Genomic DNA, 17,964 nt, shown 5'->3' on the forward strand with positions numbered 1-17,964 from the left:
AGGAGCAGTATTATAGTAGTTATATTCTTGTACATAGGGGTCAGTATTATAGTAGTTATATTCTTGTATATAGGGGCAGTATTATAGTAATAATATTCTTGTATATAGGGGCAGTATTATAGTAGTTATATTCTTGTACATAGAGGCAGTATTATAGTAGTTATATTCTTGTACATAGGGGGTCAGTATTATAGTAGTTATATTCTTGTACATAGAGGGCAGTATTATAGTAGTTATATTCTTGTACATAGGGGCAGTATTATAGTAATAATATTCTTGTATATAGGGGCAGTATTATAGTAGTTATATTCTTGTACATAGGGAGCAGTATTATAGTAGTTATATTCTTGTACATAGGGGGCAGTATTATAGTAGTTATATTCTTGTACATAGGGGGTCAGTATTATAGTAGTTATATTCTTGCACATAGAAGCAGTATTATAGTAGTTATATTCTTGTACACAGGGGCAGTATTATAGTAGTTATATTCTTGTACATAGGGGCAGTATTATAGTAGTTTTATTCTTGTATATAGGGGCAGTATTATAGTAGTTATATTCTTGTATATAGGGGCAGTATTATAGTAGTTATATTCTTGTATATAGGGGCAGTATTACAGTAGTTATATTCTTATACATAGGAGCAGTATTATAGTAGTTATATTCTTGTACATAGGGGTCAGTATTATAGTAGTTATATTCTTGTATATAGGGACAGTATTATAGTAATAATAATCTTGTATATAGGGGCAGTATTATAGTAGTTATATTCTTGTACATAGGGGCAGTATTATAGTAGTTATATTCTTGTACATAGGGGGTCAGTATTATAGTAGTTATATTCTTGTACATAGGAGCAGTATTATAGTAGTTATATTCTTGTACATAGGGGCAGTATTATAGTAGTTATATTCTTGTACATAGGGGCAGTATTATAGTAGTTTTATTCTTGTACATAGGGGCAGTATTATAGTAGTTATATTCTTGTATATAGGGGCAGTATTATAGTAGTTATATTCTTGTATATAGGGGCAGTATTACAGTAGTTATATTCTTATACATAGGAGCAGTATTATAGTAGTTATATTCTTGTACATAGGGGCAGTATTATAGTAGTTATATTCTTGTACATAGGGGCAGTATTATAGTAGTTATATTCTTGTACATAGGGGTCAGTATTATAGTAGTTATATTCTTGTATATAGGGGCAGTATTATAGTAATAATATTCTTGTATATAGGGGCAGTATTATAGTAGTTATATTCTTGTATATAGGGGCAGTATTATAGTAGTTATATTCTCGTATATAGGGGCAGTATTATAGTAGTTATATTCTTGTACATAGGGGCAGTATTATAGTAGTTATATTCTTGTACATAGGGGCAGTATTATAGTAGATATATTCTTGTACATAGGGGCCAGTATTATAGTAGTTATATTCTTGTACATAGGGGCCAGTATTATAGTAGTTATATTCTTGTACATAGGGGCCAGTATTATAGTAGTTATATTTTTGTACATAGGGGCAGTATTGCTTCAATGTAATTATCAGGCAGTAATTCCATAAATTACCTCTATTGTGGCAAATGGCTTCAGTTCAAAAAACTTCTGTACCCAAAGTTCAAAGTTCAGACCAAAGCAGTTGCAGACAGACCAAATATAGACAATTTCACATGGGCCGAGCCACAGGGTAGTGACTATGAATGTGGCAATAGTGGCCACTAGCTCTTTCTTTATATTATCGTGATTTTCCCCGAGGTAGTCGTAGACGTATCTGTGTGGAAGAAGAGAATGTATAAGAAAATGACTTTTATAATCTGGGCTGTTTACACCTTTAATGCCAAAACTGCAGAGAAATGGGAAAGATTTTCCTTATATTGTTATTATTATGTAAGACTTGTGTATAAATCCTCATGATATTTATTGAGCTGAATGTTAATATTCGACATATAACGTAACTACACAGGGATCTGACAAATATACCAGTCATCATATAATGGAAAGAATAGACAGTAATAAAAGCGGCAGTATACAGATAGTTAGAATTTCACAGTTGCTTTTTGGTCTAGTTATGTAGAGGGTTTATAGTATGTATGTACAGTACCAGTCAAAAGTGTAATGCTCTGGTTTTCCTTGTTCTTTTTGGAATGTGCACACTGTAGATTCAGACTGAAGGCAGTAAAATCACAAAGGTGGATGGAGATGAGTAGGAAACTTGGATGAACTTATCCTCTGCAGCAGAGGTCATCCATGGTCTTCCTTTCCTGGGTCGCTCCTGATAAGAGCCAGTTCTATCATGATGATTGCACTTGAGGATACCTTTAAGGTTCTAGCAATTTTCCAGAATGACTGACCTTTGTCTTCAGAGTAAAGGTTTGTTTCACACGTGTTTCTTTACTCCATATGTCCCTTCATGGTTTTGCTGCCTTCAGTCTAAATCAATAATGTGCACATTCAAATATGAAAAAGGAAAAACCGATGCATGAACAGGTATAGCCAGACTTTTGACTTGAACTGTTTTTATGGAGTAGTGGTCTGTATTTAGTCTGAGGACTGCATTAGTTTATTCATTCTGGGGTCTCAATTTATTTAAAAGGTTTGGCTTGGGGTCTGTATTGTACGTGTCAACACTAGACCTGGATTTTTTTTATGGAGTATGTACTTTTGGTGTTTGGTCTGCATCTGTTTAGGTGGTCTTGTTTTATAGGGTCCTGTCTGGGGTGTGTATTTATTTAGAGGGTCTGGAGTCAACATTATTTTAGGAGCAATCCAAAAAAATCCAAGAAAAGTCTGGCAATTCCCAAACAATAAATTCCAAAACTTTATTTCACATTAAGGGGGTCTGTAATGATTTTTGTAGCAGGGACATATTCACTACATATTTAATTGCCACAGGTTCGGGAGTGACCTCTTTAAATGGGAGGAGAATAAAGTTTGGTGTGACCTAAATAACTGTGAAAGGCATAGATTAAGGTTTGGGTGTGACCTATGTAAATGGGAGGGGCATAATGTAAGGTTGGGGAGTGACCTATGCAAATGAGAGGGGCATAAAGAAAAGTTGAGGTGTAACCCATATAAATGGGAGGGTTATAGAGTAAATCTGGGGAGTAACTAATATATATGGGAGGAGCATAGAGTGAGGTTTGGGTGGGGCCTATATAAATGGGAGGAGCTTAGAGTAAGGTTGGAAGTGACCTATATAAATGGGAGGAGCATAGAGGAAGGTTTGGGTGACGCCTGTATAAATGGGAGGAGCCTAGAGTAAAGTTGGGAGTGATCTATATAAATGGGAGGAGCATAGAGTAAGGTTTGGGTAATGCCTGTATAAGTGGGAGGAGCCTAGGGTAAAGTTGGGAGTGATCTATATAAATGGGAGGAGCATAGAGTAAGGTTGTAAGTGACCTATACAAATGGTCAAATTTTATCATTATGACCATGCTCCTCCCAATCTATTGAAACATGTCTTAACAAATTGCTAAGGAAACAAGATCAAGCACTCTTATCATCTGACCCCTCTTAATCTGGGACCTCCTAGTGTGAACAAGTAATTCAACTGGTTTATATGCTAGACAGCCGACACAAAGTCTGGGCTATGTATATACAAGAGGCTGAGAAGTGACAAAGGTATCACGTCTAGGGTGTAACTTTTCCTGACTTTAAAAGTATTACAAGGAGACTTATTGTAGCCGAAGTCCAGTTATGATTATTTTGGGGGTTTTTTTGTGACAAGCAAAGGTCCTAAAGTTATAGGAGACACATTTTTCCTTAGGGGAAAGATATGGATGAGATTCTATAGGCCATATTTCCTATCTATAGAAAGCTAAAATCATGATGGGAAATATGGCATTAATATCTTTCCTCTGGAATGTCTAGGGGGACAGATATCTTGAAGATCGGGAATCTCATAATTTTTGGGACCCACGCTGCATCCCATTGGCCAGCCTCCAACTGAGGTATGTGTAGGAGTATGTGGGAGCGACTGTTATCTAATAAATACTGATTTTGAGTTTTTGTCTATGTTCAATCTGGGAAGATACAGCTCACTGTAAGATTGTTCCATATTTCAATTGGAGCACTTTCCTCCAAAAAGAATTGTGCAAAAAGCTAAACCTAAATAATTGGGAGAAAGATTTGCACAAGGAATTCCCTATAAGTCCATGGAAACAAGCTCTGGAAACAACTTATGCAACTGCAACCTGTGCTTCTCTTCAGGAGACATATTATAAACAGTGTTTTCCAGATGGTACTATACCCCTCTAAAGTTGTGCAAGTTTTCTGCTGAAAACTCACCACTATGTTGGAGAGGTTGCGGGAAAAATGGATCCTTTATCCATATTTTCTGGGGATGTCCTTTACTTAAACCCTTATGGAAGAAAGTCAGAGACCTCTTAAAGCAATTAACTACAAAAGATATAAATCTTACTCCAGAATTGGTTATTCTTTCCATAGGGTTAGAAGAATATGAGAAAAAGTATCGATACATTGTCTGTCACATTTTCTTAGTTATTAAGACTTTATTAGCAGCCAACTGGAGAGAAGAAAGAATCCCATCTATTTCAGAAGTTACGGACAGGGTTTCAGCTCATAATTTATATGAGTATAATATTGCGTTAAAAGAGAAAAACTATCAAAGATATAAAATAAGATGGTCTCTTTGGTCGCAGATGTACATGCCAAACCTTGTTTTGACTTAGTTCCTTGACATTATCTAAATAATATAAATGTAATATGTTATTTCCGAATGTGTTTATATACTGTGCTAAATGAATATGAGTTTATAATCTTGCTTGACTTTGAAACTTAACGAATTGCCTCAACGTCTTCCTTCTTCCCTTTCTCCTCCGCCTTTACATTCCCTAGCTCCTTCCATTCCCACTTCCCCTCCAATACCCCTTCCCATCCACTTTTAGCCTACCCTTCCTCTTCCCCTTCTTTGTTATTTCAACAATATTTTTAAGAATGCATTTTAAAAAATTCAATTACCCCCTCCCCTGTTATTGTAAACCCCTTAAAATGTATTAAAGTATACAAAAAGAATTGTGCCATTCCTGCAACTTCAGGTCAAGTATATTTATCTTGTTTATTCCTTTTATGTTATAAAACTGTATATACTGTATTGTTTTGTCCCCTTTGCATATATATATATATATATATATATATATATATATATATATATATATATATATATATAGTAGAAGCACAGCCTACTTTTTCAATTGTAAATATATAAAGCTTAATAGCTTTGCTCCTCTTGCTCTATAAACAGCATCCCTGAATCCGTACGCTATCTGTAATGAGCATCCAATCAGGATGTAAAGCAATTGGTGGTGGCAGATTGTAGTTTTCCTTAGGTTATTGTGTAGCTTGACAGAGATAGTACCAACGTGTATATATATATATATATATATATATATATATATATATTCCATGCATTAGAATTGGTTGTATATACAATGCACTCGCTGTCAGTTCCTCAATAATCAGCGAAAGTAGTGAAAGCAGCTGTCGCCTCGTCCTTCAATCGTCAGTCAATTGTGCATTGTCCTGACGATTGGAGGCAGCGGTGGGGGATCTGTGTAACTCCCCCCCCCCCCCCCCCCCCGCTGTCTTCTTGACAGGTACTGTATAGTGTAAGAAGTTTTGCAAAACTTGATACTTCACTTCGCAGAGTCTCTTTAATTTCTTGGTCACAAACAGACGGATATGAGAGTATCTGACACCTTCGCTGATACTCACTTGCAGAGCCAGTCATTGATTCCTCTGTCAAAGTGCCTGAAACAAAACCAAAGTACTGGGTATTACTTACTCTTTTTTTTTTTCACTTTTTTGAGCAACTTTGTAAACAGAAACCATTGAATATCTGCTACCGTTTTGTGCACACAGCTCCGGTGCAGACCTAAATGTCTCCAAGCTTGCTTATTTTTACCTATACTGTCAGTAGATTATCCAAAGAAAAAGGAACCTTACATGATGACTTCATACGTAGGTGTATGTGAGATCAGACTACACGGGGTTTGTTTGTAGTCTGTTACCATGGCGACACATAGGAGCTGTGTACACAAACGTCTATCAGATTTTTTTTTATCCAAGCTATTTAAAAATTAGGCGTTAACTTACGTTTCGGCAAAGACGTAGAGCATGGTGATACACTTGGGGGGCTGCGGAGGGTCGAGGTGATCCAGTCTGGAGATGGTGTTTATCACCCCAAACATCACGGCTGCCTTCACCCAATCGTAGACTAAGTTAGAGTACGCCAATCCGGCTGCCGGAAAAATCAAAGCACGGGGTTATAGAATGTCATTATCAGGAACGGATACTTTCTGTTTCAATTTATCGTTGTTTTCAAGATCAAGACATGATCAAGACAGGATCTTATCATGTATCTCTATATACAGGGAGCTCCCCCTAGTGGTGGCTGCAGAAAGGATCTTATCATATATCTCTGTATACAGGGAGCTCCCACTAGTGGTGGCTGCAGACAGGATCTTATCATGTATCTCTGTATACAGGGAGCTCCCCCTAGTGGTGGCTGCAGACAGGATCTTATCATGTATCTCTGTATACAGGGAGCGCCCCCTAGTGGTGACTGCAGACAGGATCTTATCATGTATCTCTGTATACAGGGAGCTCCCCCTAGTGGTGGCTGCAGACAGGATCTTATCATGTATCTCTGTATATAGGGAACTCCCCCTACTGGTGACTGCAGACAGGATCTTATCATGTATCTCTGTATACAGGGAGCTCCCCCTAGTGGTGACTGCAGACAGGATCTTATCATGTATCTCTGTATACAGGGAGCTCCCCCTAGTGGTGACTGCAGACAGGATCTTATCATGTATCTCTGTATACAGGGAGCTCCCCCTAGTGGTGGCTGCAGACAGGATCTTATCATGTATCTCTGTATACAGGGAGCTCCCCCTAGTGGTGGCTGCAGACAGAATCTTATCATGTATCTCTGTATACAGGGAGCTCCCCCTAGTGGTGGCTGCAGACAGGATCTTATCATGTATCTCTGTATACAGGGAGCTCCCCCTAGTGGTGGCTGCAGACAGGATCTTATCATGTATCTCTGTATACAGGGAGCTCCCCCTAGTGGTGGCTGCAGACAGGATCTTATCATGTATCTCTGTATACAGGGAGCTCCCCCTAGTGGTGGCTGCAGACAGGATCTTATCATGTATCTCTGTATACAGAGAGCTCCCCCTAGTGGTGGCTGCAGACAGGATCTTATCATGTATCTCTGTATATAGGGAGCTCCCCCTAGTGGTGGCTGCAGACAGGATCTTATCATGTATCTCTGTATACAGGGAGCTCCCCCTAGTGGTGACTGCAGACAGGATCTTATCATGTATCTCTGTATACAGGGAGCTCCCCCTAGTGGTGACTGCAGACAGGATCTTATCATGTATCTCTGTATACAGGGAGCTCCCCCTAGTGGTGGCTGCAGACAGAATCTTATCATGTATCTCTATATACAGGGAGCTCCCCCTAGTGGTGACTGCAGACAGGATCGTATCATGTATCTCTGTATACAGGGAGCTCCCCCTAGTGGTGACTGCAGACAGGATCTTATCATGTATCTCTGTATACAGGGAGCTCCCCCTAGTGGTGGCTGCAGACAGGATCTTATCATGTATTTCTGTATCCAGGGAGCTTCTCCTAGTGGTGGCTGTAGACAGGATCTTATCATGTATCTCTGTATACAGGGAGCTCCCCCTAGTGGTGGCTGCAGACAGAATCTTATCATGTATCTCTGTATACAGGGAGCTCCCCCTAGTGGTGGCTGCAGACAGGATCTTATTATCTATCTCTGTATACAGGGAGCTCCCCCTAGTGGTGGCTGCAGACAGGATCTTATCATGTATCTCTGTATACAGGGAGCTCCCCCTAGTGGTGGCTGCAGACAGGATCTTTTCATGTATCTCTGTATACAGGGAGCTCCCCCTAGTGGTGACTGCAGACAGGATCTTATCATGTATCTCTGTATACAGGGAGCTCCCCCTAGTGGTGGCTGCAGACAGGATCTTATCATGTATCTCTGTATACAGGGAGCTCCCCCTAGTGGTGGCTGAAGACAGAATCTTATCATGTATCTCTATATACAGGGAGCTTCTCCTAGTGGTGGCTGTAGACAGGATCTTATCATGTATCTCTGTATACAGGGAGCTCCCCCTAGTGGTGGCTGCAGACAGAATCTTATCATGTATCTCTGTATACAGGGAGCTCCCCCTAGTGGTGGCTGCAGACAGGATCTTATTATGTATCTCTGTATACAGGGAGCTCCCCCTAGTGGTGGCTGCAGACAGGATCTTATCATGTATCTCTGTATACAGGGAGCTCCCCCTAGTGGTGGCTGCAGACAGAATCTTATCATGTATCTCTGTATACAGGGAGCTCCCCCTAGTGGTGGCTGCAGACAGGATCTTATTATGTATCTCTGTATACAGGGAGCTCCCCCTAGTGGTGGCTGCAGACAGGATTTTATCATATATCTCTGTATACAGGGAGCTCCCCCTAGTGGTGACTGCAGACAGGATCTTATCATGTATCTCTGTATACAGGGAGCTCCCCCTAGTGGTGACTGCAGACAGGATCTTATTATGTATCTCTGTATACAGGGAGCTCCCCCTAGTGGTGACTGCAGACAGGATCTTATCATGTATCTCTGTATACAGGGAGCTCCCCCTAGTGGGGACTGCAGACAGGATCTTATCATGTATCTCTGTATACAGGGAGCTCCCCCTAGTGGTGACTGCAGACAGGATCTTATTATGTATCTCTGTATACAGGGAGCTCCCCCTAGTGGTGGCTGTAGACAGGATCTTATCATGTATCTCTGTATACAGGGAGCTCCCCCTAGTGGTGACTGCAGACACTATCTTATCATGTATCTGTGTATATAGGGAGCTCCCGCTAGTGGTGGCTGCAGACAGGATTTTATCATGTATCTCTGTATACAGGGAGCTCCCTCTAGTGGTGGCTGGAGACAGGATCTTATCATGTATCTCTGTATACAGGGAGCTCCCTCTAGTGGTGGCTGCAGACAGGATCTTATCATGTAGCTCTGTATACAGGGAGCTCCCCCTAGTGGTGGCTGCAGACAGGATCTTATCATGTATCTCTGTATACAAGGACCTCCCCCTAGCGGTGGCTGCAGACAGGATCTTATCATGTATCTCTGTATACAGGGAGCTCCCCCTACTGGTGACTACAGACAGGATCTTATCATGTATCTCTGTATACAGGGAGCTCCCCCTAGTGGTGGCTGCAGACAGGATCTTATCATGTATCTCTGTATACAAGGAGCTCCCCCTAGTGGTGGCTGCAGAACGAATCTTATCATGTATCTCTGTATACAGGGAGCTCCCGCTAGTGGTGGCTGCAGACAGGATCTTATCATGTATCTCTGTATACAGGGAGCTCCCCCTAGTGGTGGCTGCAGACAGGAACTTATCATGTATCTCTGTATACAAGGACCTCCCCTTAGTGGTGGCTGCAGACAGGATCTTATCATGTATCTCTGTATACAGGGCGCTCCCCCTACTGGTGACTACAGACAGGATCTTATCATGTATCTCTGTATACAGGGAGCTCCCCCTAGTGGTGGCTGCAGACAGGATCTTATCATGTATCTCTGTATACAAGGAGCTCCCCCTAGTGGTGGCTGCAGAACGAATCTTATCATGTATCTCTGTATACAGGGAGCTCCCCCTAGTGGTGACTGCAGACAGGATCTTATCATGTATCTCTGTATACAGGGAGCTCCCTCTAGTGGTGGCTGCAGACAGGATCTTATCATGTATCTCTGTATACAGGGAGCTCCCCCTAGTGGTGGCTGCAGACAGGATCTTATCATGTATCTCTGTATACAAGGAGCTCCCCCTAGTGGTGGCTGCAGAACGAATCTTATCATGTATCTCTGTATACAGGGAGCTCCCCCTAGTGGTGGCTGCAGACAGGATCTTATCATGTATCTCTGTATACAGGGAGCTCCCCTAGTGGTGGCTGCAGACAGGATCTTATCATGTATCTCTGTATACAGGGAGCTCCCTCTAGTGGTGGCTGCAGACAGGATCTTATCATGTATCTCTGTATACAGGAAGCTCCCCCTAGTGGTGGCTGCAGACAGGATCTTATCATGTATCTCTGTATACAGGAAGCTCCCCCTAGTGGTGGCTGCAGACAGGATCTTATCATGTATCTCTGTATACAGGGAGCTCCTCCTAGTGGTGACTGCAGACAGGATCTTATCATGTATCTCTGTATACAGGGAGCTCCCTCTAGTGGTGGCTGCAGACAGGATCTTATCATGTATCTCTGTATACAGGGAGCTCCTCCTAGTGGTGACTGCAGACAGGATCTTATCATGTATCTCTGTATACAGGGAGCTCCCTCTAGTGGTGGCTGCAGACAGGATCTTATCATGTATCTCTGTATACAAGGACCTCCCCCTAGTGGTGGCTGCAGACAGGATCTTATCATGTATCTCTGTATACAGGAAGCTCCCCCTAGTGGTTGCTGCAGACAGGATCTTATCATGTATCTCTGTATACAGGGAGCTCCCCCTAGTGGTGGCTGCAGACAGGATCTTATCATGTATCTCTGTATACAAGGACCTCCCCCTAGTGGTGGCTGCAGACAGGATCTTATCATGTATCTCTGTGTACAGGGAGCTCCCCCTAGTGGTGGCTGCAGACAGGATCTTATCATGTATCTCTGTATCCAAGGACCTCCCCCTAGTGGTGGCTGCAGACAGGATCTTATCATGTATCTCTGTATACAGGGAGCTCCCCCTAGTGGTGGCTGCAGACAGGATCTTATAATGTATCTCTGTATACAGGGACCTCCCCCTAGTGGTGGCTGCAGACAGGATCTTATCATGTATCTCTGTATACAGGGAGCGCCCCCTAGTGGTGGCTGCAGACAGGATCTTATCATGTATCTCTGTATACAGGGAGTTCCCCCTAGTGGTGGCTGCAGACAGGATCTTATCATGTATCTCTGTATACAGGGAGCTCCCCCTAGTGGTGGCTGCAGACAGGATCTTATCATGTATCTCTGTATACAGAGAGCTCCCCCTAGTGGTGGCTGCAGACAGGATCTTATCATGTATCTCTGTATCCAAGGACCTCCCCCTAGTGGTGGCTGCAGACAGGATCTTATCATGTATCTCTGTATACAGGGAGCTCCCCCTATTGGTGGCTGCAGACAGGATCTTATCATGTATCTCTGTATACAGGGAGCGCCCCCTAGTGGTGGCTGCAGACAGGATCTTATCATGTATCTCTGTATACAGGGAGCTCCCCCTAGTGGTGGCTGCAGACAGGATCTTATCATGTATCTCTGTATACAGGGATCTCCCCCTAGTGGTGACTGCAGACAGGATCTTATCATGTATCTCTGTATACAGGGAGCTCCCTCTAGTGGTGGCTGCAGACAGGATCTTAGCATGTATCTCTGTATACAGGGAGCTCCCGCTAGTGGTGGCTGCAGACAGAATCTTATCATGTATCTCTGTATACAGGGAGCTCCCCCTAGTGGTAGCTGCAGATAGGATCTTATCATGTATCTCTGTATACAGGGAGCTCCCTCTAGTGGTGGCTGCAGACAGGATCTTATCATGTATCTCTGTATACAGGGAGCTCCCCCTAGTGGTGGCTGCAGACAGGATCTTATCATGTATCTCTGTATACAGGGAGCTCCCCCTAGTGGTGGCTGCAGACAGAATCTTATCATGTATCTCTGTATACAGGGAGCTCCCCCTAGTGGTAGCTGCAGATAGGATCTTATCATGTATCTCTGTATACAGGGAGCTCCCGCTAGTGGTGGCTGCAGACAGAATCTTATCATGTATCTCTGTATACAGGGAGCTCCCCCTAGTGGTGGCTGCAGACAGGATCTTATCATGTATCTCTGTATACAGGGAGCTCCCCCTAGTGGTGGCTGCAGACAGGATCTTATCATGTATCTCAGTATACAGGGAGCTCCCCCTAGTGGTGGCTGCAGACAGGATCTTATCATGTATCTGTATACAGGGAGCTCCCCCTAGTGGTGGCTGCAGACAGGATCTTATCATGTATCTCTGTATACAGGGAGCTCCCCCTAGTGGTGGCTGCAGACAGGATCTTATCATGTATCTCTGTATACAGGGAGCTCCCCCTAATGGTAGCTGCAGATAGGATCTTATCAACCTTTTTGAGATGAATTAAGTTGCAGAGAGCCACTAGGGGGCGCTCATGATGCTTTTATGTTATTGTGTTACAATGAGCATTGCTACTTCAAAAATTGGAATTAGGCTCCAGAAAAAAAAGAAAAAGTTGACTCACCCAAGGACCAGTCTGAAAGTTTCTTCACCATCTTCAGGTCTGACGGTATGGAGAGAATGTAGAGGAAGTGGAAGAAGACGTCCACCAGGAGGATGATGAGGACCTGGACCACGGCCTGGACGCGGATGCTCCTCATCTCGTAGTCTTTACGGGCCGTGCTCTTACTGCTCACCTGGAGAGGCGGAAGGTAGAGATTATATACACTCTCATTATATATCGAGAGAGGGGGCAAATACTTTTCATGGCTATACTGTTTTGGTTTTTTAATTTACCACCTCTTCTCACCTGCTCCCGAAAACGGTCAAAGGTCATAATTGGGCCGAAAAAGAAGAACGGAAGGTAGAAGTTATATTTGAGGAGTTGGATGGGGGTGTAAAATCCTTCCTTCCGGTCGCAGGTCTCCAGGGCGAAGCTCATGCAGCGCAGGATGGAGAAGCCGCTGCCCCCGTAGAAGAGGATGTCCTGGAGGGTGAAGGTCCCAGAAACAAAACCGCCCTGTAGAAACACAAAAGTATCATCGGTCACCGACCGGAGACGTCAGCAATGCTATGACAATTATAGTTACCTGCTACCACCACTAGAGGGCAGACCATACCCAGGTCTGTGTGTCCGAATACAGCTGAATACAGATTGCCCCCTAGTGGTAGCAACAGGCGGCAGCACAAGACATTGGGTAATGCACATAAATAACTGAACTGATTTTTGCTACAATTTTTAGAATTGTTAATTTTTTTTACATTTTTTTATTAAATTAAAATTTGTATATTTTCATTTTTTTTCTTTCCACAGCTGAACTGACAGTTTGCTTTTTCTAAAACCGAAAAGGTCAAAATTCTGTCCTGATAAAATGTCCCCCTAGTGGTGGCTGCAGACAGGATCTTATCATGTATCTCTGTATACAGGGAGCTCCCCCTAGTAGTGACTGCAGACAGGATCTTATCATGTATCTCTGTATACAGGGAGCTCCCTCTAGTGGTGGCTGCAGACAGGATCTTATCATGTATCTCTGTATACAGGGAGCTCCCCCTAGTGGTGGCTGCAGACAGGATCTTATCATGTATCTCTGTATACAGGGAGCTCCCCCTAGTGGTGGCTGCAGACAGGATCTTATCATGTATCTCTGTATACAGGGAGCTCCCTCTAGTGGTGGCTGCAGACAGATTCTTATCATGTATCTCTGTATACAGGGAGCTCCCCCTAGTGGTGGCTGCAGACAGGATCTTATCATGTATCTCTGTATACAGGGAGCTCCCCCTAGTGGTGGCTGCAGACAGGATCTTATCATGTATCTCTGTATACAGGGAGCTCCCCCTAGTGGTGGCTGCAGACAGGCTCTTATCATGTATCTCTGTATACAGGGAGCTCCCCCTAGTGGTGGCTGCAGACAGATTCTTATCATGTATCTCTGTATACAGGGAGCTCCCCCTAGTGGTGACTGCAGACAGGATCTTATCATGTATCTCTGTATACAGGGAGCTCCCCCTAGTGGTGGCTGCAGACAGGATCTTATCATGTATCTCTGTATACAGGGAGCTCCCCCTAGTGGTGACTGCAGACAGGATCTTATCATGTATCTCTGTATACAGGGAGCTCCCCCTAGTGGTGGCTGCAGACAGGATCTTTTCATGTATCTCTGTATACAGGGAGCTCCCCCTAGTGGTGACTGCAGACAGGATCTTATCATGTATCTCTGTATAAAGGGAGCTCCCCCTAGTGGTGGCTGCAGACAGAATCTTATCATGTATCTCTGTATACAGGGAGCTCCCCCTAGTGGTAACTGCAGACAGAATCCTATCATGTATCTCTGTATACAGGAGCTCCCCCTAGTGGTTGCTGCAGACAGGATCTTATCATGTATCTCTGTATACAAGGAGCTCCCCCTAGGTGTGGCTGCAGACAGGATCTTATCCCGTATCTCTGTATGCAGGGAGCTCCCCCTAGTGGTGGCTGCAGACAGAGTCTTATCATGTATTTCTGTATACAGGGAGCTCCCCCTAGTGGTGACTGCAGACAGAATCTTATTATGTATCTCTGTATACAGGGAGCTCCCCCTAGTGGTGGATTGCAGATATTATCATGTATATCTGTATACAGGGATCTCCCCCTAGTGGTGGCTGCAGACAGGAGCTTATCATGTATCTATGTATACAGGGAGCTCCCCCTAGTGGTGGCTGCAGACAGGATCTTATCATGTATCCCTGTATACAGGGATCTCCCCCTAGTGGTGGCTGCAGACAGGATCTTATCATGTATCTCTGTATACAGGGATCTCCCCCTAGTGGTGACTGCAGACAGGATCTTATCATGTATCTGTGTATACAGGGAGCTCACTCTAGTGGTGGCTGCAGAACGAATCTTATCATGTATCTCTGTATACAGGGAGCTCCCCCTAGTGGAGGCTGCAGACAGGATCTTATCATGTATCCCTGTGTACAGGGAGCTCCCCCTAGTGGTGGCTGCAGATATTATCATGTATATCTGTATACAGGGATCTCCCCCTAGTGGTGACTGCAGACAGGATCTTATCATGTATCTCTGTATACAGGGAGCTCCCCCTAGTGGTGGCTGCAGACAGGATCTTATCATGTATCTCTGTATACAAGGAGCTCCCCCTAGGTGTGGCTGCAGACAGGATCTTATCCCGTATCTCTGTATACAGGGAGCTCCCCCTAGTGGTGGCTGCAGACAGAGTCTTATCATGTGTTTCGGTATACAGGGAGCTCCCCCTAGTGGTGACTGCAGACAGAATCTTATTATGTATCTCTGTATACAGGGAGCTCCCCCTAGTGGTGGATTGCAGATATTATCATGTATCTCTGTATACAGGGAGCTCCCCCTAGTGGTGACTGCAGACAGGATCTTATCATGTATCTCTGTATACAGGGAGCTTACCCTAGTGGTGGCTACAGACAGGATCTTATCATGTATCTCTGTATACAGGGAGATCCCCCTAGTGGTGGCTGCAGACAGAATCTTATCATGTATCTCTGTATACAGGGAGCTCCCCCTAGTGGTGACTGCAGACAGGATCTTATCATGTATCTCTGTATACAGGGAGCTCCCCCTAGTGGTGGCTGCAGACAGGATCTTTTCATGTATCTCTGTATACAGGGAGCTCCCCCTAGTGGTGACTGCAGACAGGATCTTATCATGTATCTCTGTATAAAGGGAGCTCCCCCTAGTGGTGGCTGCAGACAGAATCTTATCATGTATCTCTGTATACAGGGAGCTCCCCCTAGTGGTAACTGCAGACAGAATCCTATCATGTATCTCTGTATACAGGAGCTCCCCCTAGTGGTTGCTGCAGACAGGATCTTATCATGTATCTCTGTATACAAGGAGCTCCCCCTAGGTGTGGCTGCAGACAGGATCTTATCCCGTATCTCTGTATACAGGGAGCTCCCCCTAGTGGTGGCTGCAGACAGAGTCTTATCATGTATTTCTGTATACAGGGAGCTCCCCCTAGTGGTGACTGCAGACAGAATCTTATTATGTATCTCTGTATACAGGGAGCTCCCCCTAGTGGTGGATTGCAGATATTATCATGTATATCTGTATACAGGGATCTCCCCCTAGTGGTGGCTGCAGACAGGATCTTATCATGTATCTATGTATACAGGGAGCTCCCCCTAGTGGTGGCTGCAGACAGGATCTTATCATGTATCCCTGTATACAGGGATCTCCCCCTAGTGGTGGCTGCAGACAGGATCTTATCATGTATCTCTGTATACAGGGATCTCCCCCTAGTGGTGACTGCAGACAGGATCTTATCATGTATCTGTGTATACAGGGAGCTCCCTCTAGTGGTGGCTGCAGACAGAATCTTATCATGTATCTCTGTATACAGGGAGCTCCCCCTAGTGGTGGCTGCAGACAGGATCTTATCATGTATCTCTGTATACAGGGAGCTCCCCCTAGTGGAGGCTGCAGACAGGATCTTATCATGTATCCCTGTATACAGGGAGCACCCCCTAGTGGTGGCTGCAGATATTATCATGTATATCTGTATACAGGGATCTCCCCCTAGTGGTGACTGCAGACAGGATCTTATCATGTATCTCTATATACAGGGAGCTCCCCCTAGTGGTGACTGCAGACAGGATCTTATCATGTATCTCTGTATACAGGGAGCTCCCCCTAGTGGTGACTGCAGACAGGATCTTATCATGTATCTCTGTATACAGGGAGCTCCCCCTAGTGGTGACTGCAGACAGGATCTTATCATATATCTATGTATACAGGGAGCTCCCCCTAGTGGTGGCTGCAAACAGAATCTTATCATGTATCTCTGTATACAGGGAGCTCCCCCTAGTGGTGACTGCAGACAGAATCTAATCATGTATCTCTGTATACAGGGAGCTTCCCCTAGTGGTGGCTGCAGACAGGATCTTATCATGTATCTCTGTATACAGGGAGCTCCCCTTAGTGGTGGCTGCAGACAGGATCTTATCATGTATCTCTGTATACAGGGAGCTCCCCCTAGTGGTGGCTGCAGACAGGATCTTATCATGTATCTCTGTATACAGGGAGCTCCCCTTAGTGGTGGCTGCAGACAGAATCTTATCATGTATCTCTGTATACAGGGAGCTCCCCCTAGTGGTGACTGCAGACAGGATCTTATCATGTATCTCTGTATAGAGGGAGCTCCCCCTAGTGGTGGCTGCAGACAGGATCTTATCATGTATCTCAGTATACAGGGAGCTCCCCCTAGTGGTGGCTGCAGACAGGATCTTATCATGTATCTCTGTATACATGGAGCTCCCCCTAGTGGTGGCTGCAGACAGGATCTTATCATGTATCTCTATATACAGGGAGCTCCCCCTAGTGGTGGCTGCAGACAGGATCTTATCATGTATCTCAGTATACAGGGAGCTCCCCCTAGTGGTGGCTGCAGACAGGATCTTATCATGTATCTCAGTATACAGGGAGCTCCCCCTAGTGGTGGCTGCAGACAGGATCTTATCATGTATCTCTGTATACAGGGATCTCCCCCTAGTGGTGGCTGCAGACAGAATCTTATCATGTGTCTCTGTATACATTGAGCTCCCCCTAGTGGAGGCTGCAGACAGGATCTTATCATGTATCTCTGTATACAGGGAGCTCCCCCTAGTGGTGGCTGCAGACAGGATCTTATCATGTATCTCTATATACAGGGAGCTCCCCCTAGTGGTGGCTGCAGACAGGATCTTATCATGTATCTCTGTATACAGGGAGCTCCCCCTAGTGGTGGCTGCAGACAGAATCACCCCTATAAAAATGCATATCTCAGCCATGGAAACACATCTTTAAACTTGTGATGTTTCTCTTGTCTCACTAGTGGAACGTCTGATCTTGGCTGATGGGTTATGCTGGGATTTGTAGTCCTCAGCTGGCTTATTCTAACTCCTTTTTTTCGGTCATTGCAGCTCCTATAGCTCAGAGAACATACTTGCCAAGAGCTGAAAGGTTCCAGTTTGAAGGTTGCGAGACTGCACAGACCGGCGATGAAGCAGAGCCACTTCTGTTTTACCAGCGACACCGTGTAGAGGAGGACGCAGTGCGACAGGATCAGGAAGAGGTAGTTACTGCCCATGATTGTCAGGACGGTCAACATCCCATAGAGCATGTAAACCCAGGACCTGTGCTGTGAAGAGATGAGA

The 17,964-nt window shown here is 44.3% G+C and overlaps 1 protein-coding gene across 1 annotated transcript in view; it reads right to left on the minus strand.

Moving 5' to 3' along the window:
• Positions 1 to 17,964, minus strand: part of HHATL (hedgehog acyltransferase like) — a 28,578-nt gene that overhangs the window by 3,752 nt on the left and 6,862 nt on the right. The window contains exons 5-10 of the mRNA XM_075315742.1: positions 17,754 to 17,948; positions 12,611 to 12,820; positions 12,326 to 12,497; positions 6,117 to 6,261; positions 5,736 to 5,771; positions 1,572 to 1,773 (exon numbers count right to left, since the gene is read on the minus strand). Of these exons, the coding sequence (XP_075171857.1) occupies positions 1,572 to 1,773; positions 5,736 to 5,771; positions 6,117 to 6,261; positions 12,326 to 12,497; positions 12,611 to 12,820; positions 17,754 to 17,948 (960 nt within the window). The remainder of the gene's footprint in view (positions 1 to 1,571; positions 1,774 to 5,735; positions 5,772 to 6,116; positions 6,262 to 12,325; positions 12,498 to 12,610; positions 12,821 to 17,753; positions 17,949 to 17,964) is intronic.

The sequence above is a fragment of the Anomaloglossus baeobatrachus genome, chromosome 6, assembly GCF_048569485.1.
Source record: "Anomaloglossus baeobatrachus isolate aAnoBae1 chromosome 6, aAnoBae1.hap1, whole genome shotgun sequence".
NCBI lineage: Eukaryota > Metazoa > Chordata > Amphibia > Anura > Aromobatidae > Anomaloglossus > Anomaloglossus baeobatrachus.